The sequence below is a fragment of the Sorex fumeus genome, unplaced genomic scaffold (genome assembly GCF_029834395.1).
Source record: "Sorex fumeus unplaced genomic scaffold, SorFum_2.1 ptg000058l, whole genome shotgun sequence".
Classification (NCBI taxonomy): Eukaryota; Metazoa; Chordata; class Mammalia; order Eulipotyphla; family Soricidae; genus Sorex; species Sorex fumeus.
This window is the reverse complement of record NW_026606115.1, coordinates 21,335,921-21,359,450: the sequence shown is the minus strand read 5'-3', so window position 1 is coordinate 21,359,450 and position 23,530 is coordinate 21,335,921. Positions and strand designations below refer to the sequence as shown.

Sequence of the window (23,530 nt, the reverse complement as noted above, 5' to 3'; positions counted from 1 at the left end):
CACAATTGGTGAGAAAAAAAAAACAGAAGATGGAGTTGGCTTGTGTTTTCCCCTCTTCAATAGCTAGGTGGAATTTGGGGCTAGAGCAGTCTGAAGTTGGGTATTACATTTATATTATTAAGGAAAACAAATTGATTTGAGTTTATTTCAGAACAGTTCCTTTTCTCAGTTCTTTTTCCATTAACCAAAAGTCTGAAGGGATATTTTTCTGAACTCTGTCAACAAACTCAATAAATCTCCTGGTTGCAAACCCACAAAAATGTGACCACTTCCAAGACTGAGTACCCTGAAATGTTATAGCTTAAGCTAATTCAGAGTCTACAAAAATTTGTCAATTGGCCTTTAAGACTTCCCATCAGTTCCTGGTTCAATAGCTGCTTAATAGCTAGAAATCTCTGAATTGCAGTCTCACCAGCCTCTCCTGAGTCTACTTCATCAATTTTTACTATGGTCTCGATTATATAATGACTATAGTAAGAGTTGCTAATTTTCAGTATGTCAATATTTTTTGTAATATTGGTAGTATTAACAAGTTGTAAAATTAGAAATGAAGTGCATTCTGCCTAATTCTATTATTTAGAACTTTGGATTGTTTTTTGGATTATCTATTTATTTATACAGATCAGAGAGGCCCGTTAATTCAGATGGTTATATTAATGAAAATGCCCATAATCTGAAACCAGAATTAGAATAATAACAATAACAAAATAATTAGTATTTACCTTTACCAAGTGGTTTTTAGCATGTTTTATACTATATTTTATTTACATCATTTGATCACTTGATCACTTGACATCCCGTTACACATCAATTTGCTTGAGCAGGTACCAGTAACATCTCCATTTGTCCCTGTCGCATGCTAGTGTAGTCCAATTGCATCTGCTCTTTCTAGGAGCACGAAGGCCTCAAACTGATCGTTCAGGGTCTTGATGAAGAAGTCTGACCATCTCATAGGTGGGCGGCCACACAATCTTTTGACGTCCCGTGGAATCCAGTCAGTAACGGCTCCAGTCCAGCAGTCATTTGCAAATCTCATTACATGTCCAGCCCATCTGATTTTTGATGCCTTGCCAAACGAGGCAGCGTTCCTGATTCTTGATCATCAACGGAGGTTAGAACTCCAGATTCTTTCTCTCATTTGAGTGAAGTGTAGCTTTCCACGCATAGCTCCTTAGATTCATCTTTGGGAGACCCGAATAGAATTCTCATCCTGTTTTCATGGGCCCCAGGTCTCTGTGGCATATGTTAATGCAGAAAGAACAGTGGAATCAAAGAGATGTCCCTGGAGCCGGAGATTCTTCATCCTCTTAGCTATTTCTTCAACGCTCTTGAAGGCGTTCCAAGCTACTCTCTTCCTCCTGCACAACTCGGGTGCCAGGTCATTCATCATGTTTAGTTCTCAACCTAGGTACACATAACTGTTGCATTCAGAGATGTTCGTTCCATTGAGAGTCAATGGAATGTCAGGAACGAGACCATTTCTCATAAACATTGTCTTCATGAGATTCAGCTGGAGTCCGACCTTTCCACACTCACAGTTAAAGTCACATATGTGCCGCTTGGCTAATGTCTGGTGTTATTAGAACGATGTCATCAGCAAAGAGGAGGTGGTGCAGTTGCCGACCATCTATATTCACTTCCATTCCTTCCCATTCCAGTTGTCGCATGATATTTTGAGGGTGGCACTGAAGAGTTTCGGTGAAATGGTATCTCCCTGCTGAACCTCTCTCTTGACATAGATGATCACTTCCTTGTAGAATGGTGAGATCCTGCTAGTGAATCTGCAATACACCTCACAGAGGATCCTGATGTATTGAGTTTGAACGCCCTGTTTGGCCAGGGCTTTGATGACCACTTCAGCCTCAGCAGAATTAAAGGCCTTCTTTAAATCAATGAACGTTAGAGCAGCATCTTGAACTCCAGAGAAACCTCAATGAGCTTGGTTATTGTGTGGATATGGTCGATCCTGCTCAATCATTTTTGGAACCCGGCTTGCTCCCATGGTTGTCCTTCATCTAGTGTTCTCCCAATCCTATTCAGGATAACTCAAGTGAACAGCTTGTAGATGACAGACAACAGGCAGATGGGGTGATAGTTGCCAATATCGTGGATGTCTCCCTTCTTGTACAGTAGTACAGTTCTCCACTATTTCTACTACCCAGCTGCCTCCATGCTCCAAGCCATGTGACAAATCATAAGACACTTAATACCCATCTTCCAAGATTACCGCACCATAATTGATAGAGCTCAAGTATGGTTTGAAACATGGGAACACCTGAAAGGATGATTAGAGGCTGCCCTAAAAGTCTCTATAACTCTCGTGGAGCCTGGCAAGCTACCAAGAATATCCCGCCCGCATAGCAGTAACTGGTAAGCTATCTGTGTAGTATTTGATATGCCAAAACCAGTAAATACAATGGGTCTCATTCCCCTGACCTTGAAAGAGCCACCAATACGTTAAGAAGGATGAGGAAGGAAAGACTGATAAAATCTCAAGGCTGAACTAGACTGCCAAAGTGAAGAAGGACAAAAATGACTATCTGTACTTTCAATGCTCATACGCTGGCATCAGTTACATCCATCGAGGACCTGATGGTACAAGCGCGAAAAATCTAGTATGACATCATTGGTCTGACTGAGACGAGAAGGCATAAATCACATCACGTCATTTTCGACACTGGGGAAGAACCCTTCCTCAGAACATGTGACAAAAGGGGCATCAGTGGTGTCAGTGTCCTTGTCAACACAAACTTGGCCATAAGCATTGATTCATTAGAATACCTAACAACCCGAATTGAGCGATTACACTTGAATAAATGTGGCTCACTGTTGGCAGTTTCTATCTTCGTTGTCTATGCACCAAAATCCAATTATGATGAAAGAGAAATTGAGAAGTGTTACATGGAACAGAAGAAGTTCTATAAAGAAGAACACAACTTCTACAAGAACATTGTTGGTGATTTTATTGCCAAGATAGGACCGAGAAGACCAGCTGAAGAACTCTGCATGGGGACCCATGGCCTAGGATGGAACAAACAGGGTGAGAGACTGTCTGAGTTCATCATGTCGACCAAGACCATCCATGGTAACTCACAATTCCAGAAGGCTGAATCTAAATGTTGGACATGGGAGTCTCCCAGGGGACGGTTCCACAACGAAATTGACCACATCATATTCAATTGATGGTTTTTCCTGACTGATGTTGCTGTTGTCCCAAAATTCTAAACGTGTTGGACCACCATCTCCTTCATGCAAAATTCTACTTCACAGAGCGGGGAGAAAGGGCTGCAAAGTTTAAGTGAACTCCCAGAACGACCACCAACTGGGAACTCTTTGGCACTATTGTGGCAACATAGGAAGATGCCATCATTGACAACATTTCATTTCATTTTTTCATTTCATCATCCTGTTAATCGTCGATTGCCTCGAGCAGGCCCCAGTAACGTCTCTTTCATCCTAGCCCTGAGATTATATTCACGGCTCTTTAGGAGAATGAGACCCATCATTGTTACTGGTATTTGGCATATTTGGTAGGCCACGGGGAGTTTGCCAGACTCTGCCCTGTGGGCAGGCTACATTCGATAGCCTGCAAGTTTGTCCAAAGTAGGAATGAGATAATAAGATGTCATAAAAAAGATGTTCTGATAAGATGTCCCGCGGCCGCAAATGCGGCCGTGCGGTTCCGGGAGCTGGATTTTATAGTCTCTGAGTCTTGGCCGCTGATGGGATTACACGGCGCCAGGGGGCCAGGTGGTGGGTGTGACCCCCGCCTACTGGAATTTGGAGGATCTGGGTGGAAGATGCTCGACTCCAAATCGAGTAGGCTTGGAGGTCTCGGCCCCGGAACCCGCGTGGCTTTGTCCCTCTGCCAGTACCTTCAGGTGTGCAGAGAGTGGTCTCAGCATGGTGGTGGCTGGTCCTGGAGGTCTTCGGCTGCCGTAGCCCTGGTCGGGGCGGGGAGGAAAGCTCAACCCGCTCCCCTCCAAGGGACTCCGGGAAGGAACACCCAGGCGCGGGGGCAGAGACTGCACTTTTCTCGTCCGGGATCTGGATTTTATAGTCTCTGAGTCTTGGCCGCTGATGGGATTACACGGCGCCAGGGGGCCAGGTGGTGGGTGTGACCCCCGCCTACTGGAATTTGGAGGATCTGGGTGGAAGATGCTCGACTCCAAATCGAGTAGGCTTGGAGGTCTCGGCCCCGGAACCCGCGTGGCTTTGTCCCTCTGCCAGTACCTTCAGGTGTGCGGAGAGTGGTCTCAGCATGGTGGTGGCTGGTCCTGGAGGTCTTCGGCTGCCGTAGCCCTGGTCGGGGCGGGGAGGAAAGCTCAACCCGCTCCCCTCCAAGGGACTCCGGGAAGGAACACCCAGGCGCGGGGGCAGAGACTGCACTTTTCTTGACAACATTGATGAGGAGTATGATCGACTGGTTCAGCACCTCCATGACTGTGTGAGGAACGCTGAGAGAGAGATAGCCACAAAAAGATACCTGTCTTTGAAAACTCTCGAGCTCATTCACCAAGGTGGCTTGGCGCAAGCCTCAGGCAATCACAAGCAAACGTCTGAGCTCGAAAAGCAGTGCAAGAAGTGATAAAGGAAGGCCGCAAAGAGAGAAGAGAAGCAGTGCTTGCAGATGCGGCAGAAGCCAGGAAAAACATTGGAAACGCCCGCCTGTTCTTTGCCAACTACAAGACCAAGATGACTGCTCTCTGACGTCCTGATGGATCTATTACATCTTCCAGAAAGGCAATGGGGAAGATTATCCATTACTGCTACTCGGATATCTCTGATAGCCATGTCCACCTGCCCACTTACCAAATCCTGCAGGATGGATATGTTGTTCCCAATGTTATCCCTTCTGAAATTTGGCATGCCGTTTCATCGGTAAAGAAGCTAACATCACCCGGCCCAGACAAGGTCAGACCCGAACACCTGAAGAACCTGCCGTCATTACTCATCAATACACTGGCTCCGCTCTTCACACACTACCTGAAGGCAAGGTTCTGTCCCAATGGAAATATTTTGTTTACATGTGTTATCTTATTTAATGGGCTGGAGCGATAGCACAGTGGTAGGGCATTTGCCTTGCACGTGGCTGGCCTGGTCGACCTGGGTTTGATTTCTCTGCCCCTCTCAGAGAGCCTGGAAACCTACCAAGAGTATCTCACCTGCACACCAAAACCTGGCAAGTTACCCGTGATATATTCGATATGCCAAACACAATAACAATAAGTCTCACAGTGGAGACATTACTGGGCCCGCTCGAGCAAATCAATGAACAACGGGAGGACAGTGCTACAGTGCAGTGCTATCTTATTTAATACTTGTAGTTTCCCTATTGATAAATATTATCACTATATGTTTTATAAATATAGAAATTGAGACTTAGAGCAATGAAGAAATATGTTGATGAATGTACAACTTGAATTCAAACAGAACTATTTGAGTATGGAACTTATTTTCTTAACCACTTGACTCCCAATTGCAAGATTAGAACCTTGAAGATAAAAAGTTGTTGATATTCACCTGGGAAGGGAAAGACTCTGGGAAGTGAGTTATTCTCAGCTTTCTAATTATAGGAAGGACTTCAAAGGGTCAAAGTTTATATCTAATTCACCATTGTTTTCTATCCAGAAGTGATTTACCAGTACGGAGCCAGGAGTGAGCACTGCCAGGTTTGGACCCTATCAAATAAATAAAAATACATAACTGTTTTTAACCACAAAAAGACATGAATATCTTTGCAAATGAGAAAAATTGAGGAAAGCCCAGATTCCCTACAGCTTATTATAAAGATGTCTAGGCATTTAAAAAATAGCTTCTAGAGGAAACAAGGAAAGTAGTGCCTTAGAGGATTCATGTTAGGTGTCAGTGCAAAATGACAACGAGAATTGGGTATTATAATGTTGTGTTATAATTGTGTTGCAGTGAAACAGGAAGTATATTTTGCACTCATAGGAAGGAAATCATATAGAAGAAATGAAATTCAAGAACAAGACTTTATTGAAAAGGAGGCAGCACACAGGGTATTAAACTCCATTAGGAGAGTTTCATGAGTTTCTTGTAATCAACTTTTATTGTATTTAAAGACAAACAAAATTTATTCATGAATTTTCTGAGTTGTTTGAATTTTCTTCTCTCTAAGAACCTGGTTTTACATCTTCTATTTCCTTATATCCATGATCTTGAATTCTTCTGGTATTGACAGGTGTGAAAACACTTCCTGAAAAATGCTTCAAGGTGTCAGCTAAATGGCAAAAAACTAGTGGGAGGCTTTATGCTGTCAGGTAGTTAGTTCTCTGTCTCAGCTGCATAGCTGATTTGTATGTAAACATCAGAATCAGAATAAATATTTAAGTTAGTCTGGTGTTCTTGCCATGAGAAATGGATAATGGGTTTGGAATAGTATGAAAGTAACCGTGAGCACATATCAAACCGATAAAAAAAATACCTGTGATGATATCTTACAAGTGGACTGTGGATACATCTGTGACTATATCAGGGTAAAACTACAAGGCAAATATATAGTCGGAAACATGTTACTTCAAGAGGCTTGTTCAATAGATGTTTCTTTTGTGTGTCCTATGATTCCAATCCAGCAACTGTGACAAATAATAATTGCCACAGAACAGTTGGAATGGAAGAGAGCTTTAAAATCCGGTATTGTTTTTATGGGGAAATCATGCCTTACAATAAACTGTTGAAGTTAAGTCCCTTCAGCCAGAGTAGTATTCAGTAAAACCTCCAAGTTGGTAATGTTTAATAGTCACAGGGGTACCATGTAATACCCCGTTAGAGACCAATTTGTAATTCCTAAAAAAGGAATTACAAATTGAGGGCAATATTTGGGACTTTCTTATACTTAAGTCTTCTGCAGATTGTTCTTGCCTCATATTAACTGTTTTGAGATTTGACCTATGTATTTCAATGCTTTTTCATTTAAACTATAAGAATTAAGTTAGGGATTGGTGTGATAGTACAGCTGGTAGGGTGCTTGCCTTGCACATGGTCCACCTGGGTTCGATCCCAAGAATTCCAACATGGTGCCATGAGTCCACCAGCAGTGAGGCCTTAGCATGCAAGTTGTGGCCCCAAAACTAAAAAATAAAAAAAATGTTTTGGGCACCACACCCACGAATGCTCAGGTCTTACTCCTGGCTCTGTGCTCTGGTATCACTCTGGGCTCAAAGAACAATATGGAGTGCTGGAGTTCTAATTTGGGTTGGCTCCTGCAAGGCAAGCAATCTACCTGCTCTACTATCTCTCCAGTCCAAAGGTATGAATTATTGTATGCCCAGTAGGAAAGAGGTTATGAGAAGTTTGGGGACAGAAGACAAGCAGTGTAGTAAGTCTAATACTGGCGATTTAAGGGAGAGATAGCACAAATAATGGAGCAGGGAGTCTGGAAGAATGAGATTAAATAACAGATAAAGGTAAAATTGTCAACGGGGTAACTTTATGAAAGATAAATTGGTTGAAACAGAGTGGTCAGCCAAAAGCTTCTTTTGAACAAAATAAGTCTTACATACCTGCTCAAATTAGTGTGGCACTGGTTTCTTGGGAACTACACATGTTTAGTGACTTGAAGTAATGTGTGACTAGATTATAGTTAACCAATTACTGAATATTATCTTTCTCTGAGTAGTCCATTAGCACCAATTTTTGACAAGCATGGCTGGAGGTTTGAAAGAGACATGATCCAGGTTTTGGGAAAGTTTCCAAGTGAAAAACATTCTCTTGTGCTGGATGATTTCTATAGTAGAGTATACAGAATATAATGAATAACCTCTAAGTTACTGGATTTTAGCTGCTCACATAGTAGTGCAGAGTAAGAAACCGAAAGCTAAGAAATTAAACTGTCCAAGATCATAGAACTTGGGGTAAATGAACTCCAAATATTGACCCAGTGCTGTTTTGATCCAAAGTCAGTTTGCATTTTCATCTATATTACTATATTAGTTGTCTCCAGAGGAGTGGTATCGACCTGAAAAAAACATTTTCCCATGCCACATTTTTAAAAACCAAACAAGTCAGCCTCTACTGGATACAAAGAATTCTTTACAAGGCTAGATCCTAGCTGCTTAACTGTGGATCATGACCTCATCTGGGGTCATGTTACTGAATGTGGGGGCTGTGAAAAATTTGGCAACAGCAAGAAGTTTCTGTCAACAACCAAAAGGAGGTGTTTCTTGCAGTGCTCATCTGTGTTGCATTTCTCTGTAAAAAGGTGTCATGATTAAACAGAAAGTTGAAGCTCTGGACTAATCACAACTTGGAACGCAATTGGAAACTGTATCTATCCTCAACAATCCGTAGCTTCAAACCTGTTTTCATCAGGAGTTACCTTCTAGTATCTCTAACTCCCTATTTTTTCCTTCGTGGTATGGGAAGGAGGGTTGGAAAAAACAAAGCAGTGTGCAGGGAAATTTAAAATGGTTACTGCTAATTATATATGGACTTACTCCCCCAAATGACATAGGATACACCATTTGTCTTTGAATAAAGTGAGTGTGTGAGCTCATTTGCCTGCCTCCCACCCCCATCAGAGCTATGTGAAAAAAAAAAACAGCTTAGTTTTCACTTTACTTTCCTCTCAAAATACCCAGAGGAACCATATTTTTGTTTAATAACCGTCAGAATGATTCCTTAGAAATCCGAAGCTATCAGAGTTGGAAGCAATGCGAAAATAATTGTGGATTATTATTGTATGACGATAGTGGCAGCTGGGCTTTTTTTCTTTTCTGTTCAAACTTTCTTTTTCATTTTCCCAGAAACCTTATATCCCAAGGTTTAACTCAGAAGCAAATCTCATATAGGTGATAAACCTTGCCAGACATAGTATGTAATGTGATTTCAGACTGACCCTTTACTGTTCTTTTTCAAGACCCACGGGAGCAAAGCAGCCTAGTAGCTAGTTGCCCCATATAGCATTACTTTTATTTACTCTTTAATAAAGCTTGTGGGTAGTTAGTTACATTTGGATATAAAGGAAGCAGAACCCCTAAATTATTAAATATTATACCTATATACTTACATGCCAATTTTCAGTGTGTTGTCAGGACTATTTTATCATAAAAGAAAAAAATTATACAAGATATAATAAATGGATACACAATTACCAAATCATTTTACACAAGTACATGCATCTATGGAATTGGGGACTGAGAGTCAACATAGATTCTACCTTGTCATCTGTGTTTAGTTTTTTTTAATTATTATATTTTATAGCTGGAGATATAGTACAGCAAGTGAGGCACTTTCCTCACATGCAGCCCATTTGGTTCATCCCAAAGTACCTAATTTGGTCCCCTGATACCTGCTAGAGTGATCCCTGAGTGGAGAGCCAGGTTTAAGCCCTGAGCATTGCTGGGTGTGCCTCCCCCAAATATTTTTATTTTTATTAATTTCTCTGATTTTGGGGACATATCTGTTCTTACTTGGGGCTAATCTTGCTCTGTGTTTGGGGTCTTGTATACATCAATGGAGCTAGAAATAAAACCTGGGCCTCCTCGTGCCAAGGATATACTCAGACCATTGAGCTATCTTTTTAGGTCCTAAAATTTGTGTGTGTTTGTATGTGTGTGTTAACCAGAAATTTATTCAAGAGCTTGACATATGCAAGGCTTGTGGCTTACCACTGAGCCACATCATTGTATGAATACCACCTTATGTGAATGTTTTTTTTTTCAATTTTTATATATTTTGTTTTCATAAAAGTAGTTCACAATAGTTCATTACAGATAATATTCAAACACCAGTCCCAGCACCAAGCACCTTTCCACCACCAAAGAGTGAAATGTGTGAAGGGTGTTGTATTTCATTCTGTAGCCATTTAAGCCCAAATATAAGAGACTACGACGAGCAAGTATGTTAAAACCAAACAAATTTGTGCTACTTTTGGTAAGTAAGAGGGTTAGAGTATAAGAAGTCACATGGCTAGGAATGCTGTAAGTACTGGAATACTGGAAAACTGGGGAGATGGGGGGAGGAGGCCTAGTCCCTATCCGAGCGGGCTTGGAGATTCCAGTCATGAGTTACCGCATAATTGGGTTCCTCTGCCGGTTCCTTCATGGGTGAGGCTCATCACAGCGTGTGGAGTATAGTCTTGAGCATGACGGCAGTTGGGTTACATGAATGTTTGAGTTTGTGATTGGAGGACAAGAGGGTTAGGAGGAGAAGTTGAGAATATGCTATATATACCACGGTGAGAAAACTTCTTTTAACAATTATATTTCCTTAACTTTTTTCTTTAACAAAAAACTCAGAATTATGATGAAAAAATTAAATATTGTTTAACTATTTAGTACCTCCTCATAGCCATTACATGCATCCACTAAGTATATGACCTCCACTTTAGTTGAACTTTTGACATGAGTTATAGACAAACTGGAACAATATATATATAGTTGGAGAAAAATTCCAAAATGTAGTGCTATCTGCATGAATTCTTCCATAGTTGCCTATTGCTATATACTCACCACATTGCTTTTTACTCTTTTTTTTGTTATTTCTTTGGGGACACATCTGGGGGTGCTCAGGGAATACTCTTAGCTTTGTGCTAAGGGATCACTCCTAGTGGGTCTTGCAATGCTGGGGATTAACCCATGTTAGTTGTGTGTAAGACAAGCAACTTACCTATGTGTTAACTCTTCCTTTCTGGGGGAAGTCCTATCTCAGTAGCAAGACCCCCCTTACATTTTCATCAGAGAGTAGAATAGTTCACTTCAAAACTCAAATCTTACACTATGGCCATATTTCACTCAACTAAGAAATATGAGGATAATTCTTCATTATGTTACTAAAACAAAGTATGTTCTCATTTTATCCATATATCTTCCTAGAGAATCCCTTAATCTAAATTTTGTAGAACATTATAGAACATTATAGAACACAAGCATCATTGGGCATGGCCCCAGAGGCCAGCTATAGCCTCCCTCTCTCCCTGCACACACTCAGGCACACACATGCTGTTTGTTTTTTTGTGCTGGTCTTTTAAAACTAGCTTTTAAGAATATTGCTGTGATATTTGAAATGGATACATATTTGCAATACATTATGGTCTGTGAAGTATTTTCACATATATTTTGAACTAAAAAGATTATAAAACATGAAAATACAAATTTACCAGTAGTGAGATTTAATGATGTGATTTCTCACACAGCTTACATGTAAATATTTTCTCTGCAGGAATGCAAGCCAAAAATGTGGAGAAGCATAATAATACAGAAAGGAAATGCTCTTCTAATCCAAGAAGTTCAAGAAGAAGATGGAGGAAATTATACTTGTGAACTTAAGTATGAAGGAAAGCTCATAAGACGAACAACCGAATTGAAAGTTACAGGTAAGAATTTGTTCTACCAAGTTGTGACAAATGAAATTTAAAGTATAATTTTGAATGGGAAGAAAGAATTTCCAAAATTAAAAGGGAACTTGCTTTAAATTTAGAATTGGTTGTAAATGAAATAGTTCGGTGGCTCACTATTAATGTTTGCACTTGTACTGATCATAGATATTATATATGTAAATATATTTATGGAATATATATAAATATATTTATGTATATAAATATATTTATGGAATATAAAAAGTTAACTTAGAGAACAAGGGCCAGGATTGGCTGTGTTTCATATCTCTTTTTTCATTAAGGTTTTCAGCTTTCACAAATATTATTTTAACTATTTGTTAAGGCATTTTTTAAATTTATTTATTGAATCACTGTGGGAAAGGTTGCAAAGCTTTCAGGTTTAGGTCTCAGTCATGCAAATATCAAACACATTTCCCTTTACCAATACTTATTTTTTTACCATGAAGAACCCCAATAAAACCCCACCCCCCACCCCTCCCAGTCCCTGTGAGGCAGATGAATGCTAGTTAACTCTCTATCTGCTTTGATTAGATTCATTGTTTCAATAAAAGATTCACCACTATTATTTAGAGTTTACCCCCCCAAAATCAGACATGCTGAAAAAGCATTGTGAAGTGATTTGCTTTCTACAGCTGGGTTCAAGAATTAAATGTTGGTTTTGGATTTCTGCTATTTTACCTATTGACCCTGGAAGTATTTCTACTGAAAGTCAGATAGTTAAGAAATTGGTTTCTGTGTTCTGGAGTCGTGGCCGTGCTGGAGAGCCGCTCGTGGGGGGCAACTGGTGGCCTCGGTAGGGCGTGAAGGGCGGACGGAAACGCCCCCCTTCCCATGAGGTTTTAGTCGCCCCCACACCCCCGGCTCATACCTGCTGTCCACAAGGCTCCCATGCAGCCGCCATCCTTTTTTCCAGAGAAGAGAGGGCAAATGGGGCAACACCCTTTCCCCTCCGGGCAGACATGATGGCCTGGATTAACACATAGTCCGTTCACTTTTCTGCTCCAAGCTGCTGGGTTCTGCATTAAGTCCTTGTTCTTCTGAGGCTGTGGCCGTGCTGGAGAGCCGCTCATGGGGGGCAACTGGTGACCTCGGTAGGGTGTGAAGGACGGACCGGAACGCCCCCCTTCCCATGAGGTTTTAGTCGCCCCCAAACCCCCGGCTCATACCTGCTGTCCACAAGGCTCCCATGTGGCCGCCATCCTTCTTTCTAGAGAAGAGAGGGCGAATGGGGCAAAACCCTTTCCCCTCCGGCAGACTTGATGGCCTGGATTAACGAGAGAAAGGTTGGGTGGTTTACTTCCCATTGATCACTTTGTATATAGAGAGATGTCTATATACATCTTTGAGAAAAAGTCCTAGTTCCCGCATACTCGAGCTGTGCTTGTAGAGGCTTCTGGTCACTGGGGTTCCATCTGGGGGAGGCGGGATGCGGTACCTACCCCATCTGGGACTTCCCAGTGATCTCGGCTCTTTTTGGAACCTGTTTTTTTTTTCCTCCGGGATCTGTGGTTCCCGACCTCCATGTGGTCCTTCTCTTCGGCTGTATGTTGTAAATATGGTGCTGGGGGGTGGGCTGTGGGCGTGACTTCCGGAATCAGAGGTTACCTGGGAGCTGTAGTCCCGGCAGATTTGAGAAAAAGTCCTAGTTCCCGCATACTCGAGCTGTGCTTGTAGAGGCTTCTGGTCACCGGGGTTCCATCTGGGGGAGGCGGGATGCGGTACCTACCCCATCTGGGACTTCCCGGTGTTCTCGGCTCTTTTTAGAACCTTTTTTTTTTCCTCCGGGATCTGTGGTTCCCACCCTCCATGTGGTCCTTCTCTTCGGCTGTATGTTGTAAAGATGGCCGTGTTAAGGCATTTGTTAAGGAATATATTCTTTCTGTATCTCTTTGTTTATGTATAGGTGATGTACTTAGGTAGTGTTAAACTAAGTCTCTTAATAATGATTTTTGAGGATTGAGTTTATTTTTATAAATCATATATTAATTGAATTTTTGTTCCCTAAATTTGTTTTGGCTTGGTTTCATCTTTTTTCCAAATTTCTTAATGTAAAGCAATGAGTAAAACTACATTTTCTTAGAGGTTTTAAGCATTTTAAAATTTGAACACACACAAATATATATTTATATATATTTACCTTAATACATGATCCTATTACATGACAGCTTTACTTCTTTGTCTGAATTTTTAGCACAACTTTTGTGAAAATTTAAATTATGCTTTTGATTGGGATTGCAATTATTTCCCCTGTGAGCTTTCAAAATAATTAACATATTAGGCCAATCCCAAGTAAGAAAGTTCTGCTTTTGATTCATTACGGATTTTCACAAAATAGCTTCCCTGCCTCTTTCAGGCAGAAGAGTCAATCATATGCAATTATGCACCATTAATAATTGTCCTGACAGTGCACAAATCCTTGTAGTACCATCATTTTGACCACAATCACACAATCCTTATCAGATGCTAAGAAGGCAACTTCCTTTTAGGAATCATTTGCTAATGTTTGTAGTGTTATAATTTTGGCATGAGTTTGAAGTTGAACCAGAATAAAGTAAATGCCAAACCTCTTTTTTACTTCCATCTAATTGGTTATGTTAATAACATATTTTCTTCATTAAATTCTTTTTAGATTTTGGAATAACAGAATTAGAACTATTTATTTTCTGTTTTTTATAACATATAATACTTTTAAAGGTATAGTTGAAATATAAATATTTCACCTGGACTCTATCTCGTAGAGGTTCTCAAATTTTAATGTGCACCAGAATCATGTGGAAGAACCGAAAGTGAGAATGAGATTCTTACAAGGTTATTTTATTACTGTAATTTTAAAATTTATAAATCTGAGAAGTACTTATTCAGTAAAGCAATTGTTCTCTTAAAGATATAGACACTAACTCTAAATAGATCAATTATAGGGGCTGGAGAGATAGCACAGCAGGGTAGGGCGCTTGCCTTGCACGTGGCCAACCCAGGTTCAATTCCCAGAATCCCATATGGTTCCCCTGAGCACCGCCAGGAGTAATTCCTGAGTGCAAAGCCAGGAGTAACCCCTGTGCATTGCTGGGTGTGATCCAAAAAGCAAACAATATGTAAGTTAATAAATAATTTTTAAATATAAATAGATCAATTATAAAATATCTAATTATTCAAATATGAAGAATTAGAAATTAATATCAGACTGTTTCCTATATAAAGGATTTTATAGGATTCTTTAAATAGCCAGCTTTCGTACTGCATAAAATAAGGTTTGATTTGATTTAAAGATAACATTTTTGCAACACTTTAGCATGTAAATCACATCATCACATGTGAGTTATTATGAAAAGTTTTTGTGTTCCTTTGGAAACTGTAGAAGAATTGGGAGGGGTTTCCAACAAATAGATAATTGCAATAGACTCTTTTTGACACTTTCCAAATATGCCAACAACCAAGAGTTTATTTCCCACAGCATTTTAAAAAAGTATTTTATTTTTTAATTATCACATTTTTTAAAGCTCTGTTATATAGCTGAGTTTTAGACATAGAATAATGTGGCACCAATTCTAACCCCAAGTATGAACTTCCTCCCCAAAACATTCCCAGATTCACTCCCATATTTCCCCCTTACCATCCCACACAGCCTAACCTCTTGACAGGCACCTTCCTAAATTTGCTTGTTAAAATTTGGTTCTCTTGATCTCAGTGTTGTTCACTCTGTGGTTTAGATATTTATCTATATCATTTCTTGATGTATTTACTATTTCAAAGACATTTCCCCATTATTCTCCCATTTAACTTTCTCTAGCAGGCAAATTGAAGTTATTATTATTATTATTATTATTATTATTATTATTGCTATTATTGTTATAGTTATTATTGTTATCCATTTTGGGTTTCTTTTTGGGAGATACCCAGCTGTGGTTTCCTGGTTCTGTGCTCAGAGAGGACTCCTTTCCAGGCTCAAGGGACTCTATGTGGTGTCTGAGATTGAACTCAGGTTGACCTTGTAAAAGGCTATATTCTCTCTTCAGCCCTAGTTATTTGAAGTTATAAAGACAGAAGAGAAAACTAGTTAGGTGGTTGTGAGAATATTGAACAGGTGGTAATGAACAAAACAGATAAGAAGTGGAAAAGGGTGGGCAAGGTAGTTTAACTGGACTCCCAATGCATTCAAGGAGAATGTCTGTCTTGAGAAGGTCAAAGATGTACATAAACAAATTCAAGGAGTTCCCCAAAATGAACACAAGCAGAGAGCCAGAACTAATTAACTGTATTTTGAAAATAATTCACCATTCGCCTGGTAAATCAATTACAAATGCAGGCTTTCATGGAGCTTCCTAGAAATATGCATTGACTATTTAGAAGAGAAAAAAAACACCTGTATTCTGATGAATTTGCAAATAATACACCTCCTCTTAATTATAGCATGCAGCGTTAAAAACTCTTATTTGTGACTCAAAATTCATTATGTATTTCTTAATTTATTGGCATCATAATGCTATGAATAGGAAGAAAGATATATTGTATGGATATATTTCATAGATTTGCAACTTGGATACTGTTTTGCAATAGAAGTTAAGCAACTTTTTCATCTAAAGCTTGACTATTGTGTCAGTAGAAATTTGTAGCTCTATTTAGTGAAGATGTTAAAATTTGTGGCTTTAGTAAATCCTTTTAATTTCTCTTCACAAAAGTAAAGGAAACTATAATGCATTGCTACAAGTGTGTTTGTTAGAATAATTTTCTCTTATATAGGAAAGGCAGGTGTTCATTGACAGAATAAGCAATTTTACATCTGGTTTGAAAGTAGACTTTTGTGGCCCTCACTCTTTGTCTTCTAATGCTATGAAACTGGAGTAAGACTGTACTTAGGAAAAAATGTTGGAACATATAATGCGCACACACACACACACACACACACACACACATATATATATATATATATATATATATATATATGAAACTTGGGGGAATAAACAGAGAAACTCCAAGTAAGGATAATACAACCAAAATGATCTCTAAGTCAAGTCAACGCATATGTAATAATCATCAGAGTGACCTTCATGATTAAAAGAGCTTAAAGTCTACCAAGAACTCACTAGACAGTAGGTTTTATTGTGGATATTGTTTTTCATTAATTTTTAATTCAGTCCTCACAGCAACCATATGACAGTAGGTATTGTCTCCTTAGAAAAGTGACCTGATGGTTACCTAATGCCACACACTGTGTAATTGGCAGAGTATGGGTAGGAATCTAAGTTTTATTATTGTGAAGTATAACTTTTTTAACCACAACTGCACATGCCCCATAAAATTTATTTACTAAACATATATTATAAACATATAACATACAAAAATAATACAGACCATAATAATGTCCATCATTCCATTACAATACCCCTTTATGTAGGTTTAAATATTTATTAATCAGAAATTCCCTATGGAAATTCAGGAAATCACTGAAAATGATAAACTCTATCTTTTAGAGCCTAGTCCGTAGCTCTCAGTGACAGTGTTAGGTCAATTCAGTAGCATGGAACACAAAATCAAATTTAAGTTGAGGAAAGTGTCTGGAGAAAATCATAAAGTAGTGTCTTGCCAGGAAAAGTATGAATGCAAAGAAGACAGAATTGGCTGAGCTTCATTTTGGTGCCATATGGTCCTGTTAGTATGAAAATACACATTGAGGAAAGAAATGGCTTCCAGTGTAGTCTGTTACAGTTATGACAGTAATTTCAGGCTAATGAAATGAAGCATTGGAGAGTGATCTAGTTAAACAATGTTAAATTGTTTGGTAAAGAGTAATCAACTCTGTAACCAGAAGCTCAGTGTCAGATTTTAATGTGTTTCTGAAAGCATACCAGTAAAGACAGAATTATGTTCCCTTTAGAAATGTAAAAATTTAATCATGATGTTCATTGGAAGTGTTTCCCAAATGGTGTTCTGAGATATTAATAGTTTTTCTGGAAGAATGAAAGGAAAGGATTAGAGTGGAGAAGTTCTTTACTAATATGTTTTCAGATAAATGAAACTTAGAGTTTTCTTTTGCAAGGCATCTCAGGGTATCATAGTTTATATAATAATGTAGCGTGTCCTATAATTTGTTAAAAGGGGAATAGGATATAATAGGATATAATTTAGGATATTTACTAAAGGTCTGGAGCAATAGTAAACGGGTAGGGCGTTTGCCTTGCACGCAGCCGACCTGGGTTCGATTCCTCCGCCTCTGTCGGAGAGCCCGGCAAGCTACCGAGAGTATTCCGCCTGCACGGCAAAGCCTGGCAAGCTACCCGTGTCATATTCGATATACCAAAAACAGTAACAACAAGTCTCACAAAGGAGATGTTACTGGTGCCCGCTCTAGAAAATCGATGAACAATAGGAAAACAGTGCTACAGTGCTACTAAAATTCTATGGCCATATGCTTCTCTCTGTACCACTTCCTGGGAGCATCTGAGAATACTAAATCTCCACAGAATAAACTAAGAAAACTTAATCAAACAAAAACCTAGAGTCATTGATAGCCTGCTAACAATACTTTCCTTAGAGTTTTGGTAAAATACTCCACTGTCACTGTCATCCCATAATTCATCAATTTACTTGAGTGGGCACCAGTAACATCTCTATTTGTACCAGCCCTGATATTTTAGCAGCCTCTCTTTACTCGTCTTTCCCAATGGTTGGAGACTCTTTCAGGGTCAGGGGAATGAGACCTGTTATTGTTACTGATTTTGGCATGTCGAATATGCCACAGGGAGCTTGCCAGTCTTTGCCTGTGTGGCGGGAATACTCTCATTAGCTTGCTGGGCTCTCCAAAGATATATATATATATATATATATATATATATATATATATATATATATAATCTGTTGCCTACTGTTTGAATGTCATCAAATATGGTGTGGTAATTATGGAAAATGGGTAGGGAGTGTCTTATGCGTCACGGCCGAGCGGTCCAAAAAGTGGCCCAGAGCATGGCGGCAGTTGGGTAGTGGAGGTCGGCTGCCAGGGCTGGATCCCTTGAGGTGGGGAAGCCTCTCACCTGCGCCCCCTACGGGGCTCCCCGAGTGAAAACAGCCTTGTGTGGAGTCTGGTGGCATGGTTATAGGAGCCTCGTTTTATGTTCCCCGGTAAAATACTTAGTGGATATAAATAGCTATACCATGTTGTTACTATTTTTCTTTACTGGAATATATGATTTCTTAAACACGAAATTTGATGGTAACTTTTTCCAAGTGCTGAACGTAGATTACAGTACTCAAACACTTTGTGTAGCTTGGATTAGTTGGGTTTCACTACATTGAAGAGTATTTGAGTCTGGTAGAAATTTTAAAAGCTTTGTATTTGTGGAACTCTGTAAATTCAAAGAACTCCTACTTTTTAGATATCATTCTGTTTCTCATAGAGGATTATGAGATCAACAGTAAAGTTATTTATATTGTTAATATAGTACCCTAAGTAAAATATAGTACCTAAGTAAAATATAGTACCTAAGTAAAATATAGTACCACTGCTTCTGATACTGTCACAATTACTACTACTACTACTACTACTACTACTACTACTGTTACTACTACTATACTATTGCTGTCATCACCACCATGGTAGTATGAATTGTTAAGCAGAGGAAATTATAACTCAATTTAAACCATAGATGGCATTTGGGAAATGGAGTAACCCACACTAGAATCCTTATCTTCTATTTATGATCGCAATAAATTTTTATCCTCCAACAATGTTTCCCTATCCATAATCCCTTAATCCTGGTTCATGGGTCAGGAAGATATGACATAAAAACAAAGCACTTCTCCAAAGTAGGTCATTTAAAGGCTTAAGTCTTTGGGTCCCTAATCACACAACCCAACTACTAGTTGATCCAGTTACACTGACGGGTGCACTGTAGCACTGTAGCACTGTCCTCCTGTTGTTCAATTTGCTGGAGTGGGCCCAGTAACGTCTCCATTGTGAAACTTTTTGTCGAGGTGTTTGGCAGATCTAATACCTCAAAGGTAGCTTGCCAGACTCTGCCCTGTGGGCGTGGTACTCTCGGTAGCTTGCCAGGCACTTTGAGAGAGGTGGAGGAATCGAACCCGGGTTGGCCGCGTGCAAGGCAAATGTCCTACCCACTGTACCTCAGTAAGGATATTGACAAATTGATCACTGTTTATAGAGGAGCAGTTAGATCATGAAGAAAGCTGATCTAAAGGATACTGGGAGCATCCTCTCAGGATGGGAGTTGCATGCTGAAAGTAGACTATAGACTGAATATGATTGCCACTCAATGCCCCTATTGAAAACCACAGCACCCAAAAGGAGAGAACAAAAGGGAATGCCCTGCTACAGAGGTGGGATGGGATGGGGGGGATGGGGGGTGGGAGGGATACTGGGATCAGTGGTGGTGGAGAATGGGCACTGGTGGAGGGATGGGTACTTGATTATTGTATAACTGAAACTCAAGCACAAAAATTTGTAAGTCTACAACTGTACCTCATGGTGTTTCACTAATAAAAATTTTTAAAAAATGTTACAGAAAATGAAGAGACCTAGTATTAAAGCAACAACCTTGAAGCTATCCAAAAACAGTGAGATGTCAAGCACCAAAAGTAACAAATCACTGGCATAGGTTTTATCTCCTTCATGTTCTCACTGAGAAAACCATTTAGAAAGATCTGAAAGTTTGCATCCTAATTACTACATATAAATCTTGTTGTTTTTACCTTCTTGAGTAACTTGATGAAAAAATACCCTCAGTAGTCAATAATCCTTGGCCACATTAAGGAATTTTCACATGACTGATTATGCATGTAATAATAGACTGTTCTTTTGTATTATTGCAAGTGTGGAGATCTTATGACTGAACTGGCTTGTAGCAGATCCTTTACCTTTATTCCTGGGGCTTTTTCTTCCTTCCAGGTGATTGTATCCCTTCCTAGCCTCTGCAGGTCACCCTAGATGATGTCTTATTTCTTTTGTGACTCTTTTACATGTCTGAAGGCCCTATACTTTGTGTAGTTCTGTATTACTCAGATCCTTGCCTTCTTCTGGCTATCACTCCATGAGATTATAAAAATTCACAACCAATAATGTCCAAAAATGTTTTCCTTCTAAGCTGGCATATTTGCAATTTAATAGATATTTCAATTATGAAACTCATAGGCATGACTAATGGGAGGGTATTTCTGGCAGCTTTGCAGGGTTCATGGGAGACCTTTCCAAGAGAGTCACAATTTATACCCTGCAGGTTCTTCTTGTTTCTTTTTGCAGCAAGGTCAACTGTACCTTGGGTAACTAAGAGAAAAATAAAAGCCTGCCTAGTATTAGTGAGAAGGAGTTCTTGGCTCGGTTTAAGGAGTTATTTACTCTTCTTATTTCACTATTTTTTTCTTCTTGATTTAAATTTCCTTCCCTCTGTCCTAATATATGCCATAGGGCTATCTATTAACTATTGGTCACAGCCGGGGTCAAAACTATTTCAGTCTCTTCAAAGAAAATGTTTGTTTCATGTTTTTAGGCCTAACCAGGAGATGAACAAACACTATTAACTGTCCCATCATCAGAAAGTCATTCTTCCTTTAGTGCAGAGTCAAGGACTATGAGAACGTTTATTCCTGTGGGTAAATTTTGCAAGTAGCTCTGCAGGAGACAAGCTTGGAGGGCTGATGGTGAGCAAGTTAAAGCACATGGCAGCAGGATATGACAAACGTGCCTTATCCAGTCCAGTTCCACTTCATTGACTCTCTTCCACCACCTGAGGTGATCATTGACTCCTTGGCTGACTTCTATGAGTATAGTTAGGCATGAAGATAGGGGCTCTTGTGAAGAAGAGCATTGTAGCTCTTCAGCATATACATGAATGAGATCCAGGGGGTTAGATTTCCTATTTCAATTATGTATGTTTATACGAGTGTCAAATACCATGCTCTATTCCAACATGAAAGTAGTATTATTCACCTGAGAATATTCCTCAAATTCACCCTTCAAAAAGGAGTGAAAACTAGCAATTTTGTGTGGCAGAGGAGAACTCAGTAATTAGATCCGGTAGAGTGTCCTTCCCAATTAGCCTATTTTCACAATAAACTTGGGGTGGATTTTGAATCTTTTTTATTTTTAAATTTCATTTTAGTTTATTTTAACTTTTATATTGAATCATTATGAATTACAAGATTACAAAGGTATGTATGATTGAGTTTCAGGCATACATGATTCCAGCATCAATCTTTTCACCAGTGCCCACTACCCTTCACCGAAGTTCCCAGTTTCCCTCCCACCCCAATCCTGCCTGTGTGGCATAAACTTTCTACCTTCTGCATTGACGTAGTGTTCCCTTCCCTAACTTCCCCTTCTCCCATGCCTCAGTGCCAGTCTTCCTACTTAAGACCAGTTCTGTTCTTTGTTTCCATTGTCACTGGACATTTAATATTACCAATTAAATATCAAATATTTATATGCGATGGATTTTTGTTTGTTTGGTTTTGGAGGCCACAACCATGTTTCCTAAGTGTTTACTCTGCTCAAGGATCAATTCTGATGGTACCACAGGGCCATCTGTGGTGTCTGATATCTAATCTGGGTCACATGTGAGCAAGGCATTTGACTTCATTTCCCACGGTACTATCTCTATGGTACCCACAAAATTCTTGGAAATTTGATATTATTCTTCTGTTTTATAAAAGAAGAAATAGAGAACCATGAAGAATAAGTTTTTTTGATTACACTACTAGTAAGTGGTGGAGCTGAATTTGAACTCAAGTCTGTCTAAAACCTTTCACTTAAAATATCCTCTACAAACTACTGAATCCTTTACTTAAAATTGTTTAACAAGGGTGACACTACCTTTTTTTTGCTTGCTAGTCTACTTCATACACCTTCACTCCTCTTTGGTGAGACACATTAGTTTTTCCATAAAGTTTTCACAAATTAAACTCATCTCACAGTCACCTATTCATTATTTATTTCTTTATTCTAAATACACTATCCTAAATCTTCTGAAAACTGAACATTTTCATCACACTCACTGATACTAATATATGACTAATGATCTTAGATGGGCTGGAGCGATAGCACAGCCAGTAGGGTGTTTGCCTTGGCAGCCAACCTGGGTTAGATTCCTCCATCCCTCTCGGATAGCCCAGAAAGCTACCAAGAGTATCCTGCCCACATGACAGAGCCTGGCAAGCTCCCCATGGCGTATTCAATATGCCAAAAACAGTAACAACAAGTCTCAAAATGGAGACATTACTGGTGCCCGCTTAAACCAACCAATGAACACTACTACAGATCTTGATACTTCTTACATAGGTTTTATCTCACTAGTTAGTTTCCTTCAATATATATGTTCTTCATAAATCCATTGCGTTTGCCATAATATTTGGAATCATAAAATTATGGAGTAGAAGAGTCTCTATGTTTTCCCATATATAATATAATTAAAGAGTCCCAAATTCCTGATGATTGATTGTCATTTTATCTCCACTTTACAGAGCCAGAAATTCATAGAAATATTTATTTCTCAATATTCTATAGTTATGGAATGAAGATTCACATTATTTTCCCAAAGCTTGTGACTTTCCACTAGTAAATCCTTACAGAACTATAATATGATTTAACAGAAAAACTTTTCTTGTATGTGGAAGAATGACATTTTTCTGAGAATACCTAAATTTATTTCTAAGAAATATATATATAATATGCATAAATATATTTATATGTATAGGGGACTTTTATCTAACCACACAAAATCTGATTGTAAGTTAAAACCCACTGAAAATTCTATTTCAGAGGCTCAGAGATATTACAGTAGTTAGAGTGCATGCGACAAATTACCATACCACATGGTACCCTAGTAATCACTGGCTGCAGCCCTGAAGGTACCATAGTACTATGGATGTGGAACTCTGGAGATTCACAGCACTGTCTAGGTGGCCCAGGTATCTGTCACCACAGGGATTGAATAGCCCCACATCCTTAGACTCTTGCATCGAACCCTTCTGGTGTGGTTGTCTGAGAATTGCCAGTGTGTCCCCCAGACCTCTTGACCCCAAAATGGGATGAAAAAAAAAGAGAAGGGCATTGTATTTCTCTTCCTTTTGCTTTTTGTTTTTGGGCTGCGAATCTGGGAGTGTTCAATTCTGGCTCTTGACTGGTCAGGGATAACTCCTGCAGGCATGGGAATCCATATGGGATGG

At 39.4% G+C, this 23,530-nt stretch overlaps 1 protein-coding gene across 1 annotated transcript in view; it reads left to right on the top strand.

Annotated features, from left to right (window-relative positions):
• The window catches only part of IL1RAPL2 (interleukin 1 receptor accessory protein like 2), a 738,026-nt gene that overhangs the window by 56,361 nt on the left and 658,135 nt on the right, over window positions 1-23,530 (top strand). The window contains exon 4 of the mRNA XM_056125692.1: window positions 11,185-11,338. Within this exon, the coding sequence (XP_055981667.1) occupies window positions 11,185-11,338 (154 nt within the window). The remainder of the gene's footprint in view (window positions 1-11,184; window positions 11,339-23,530) is intronic.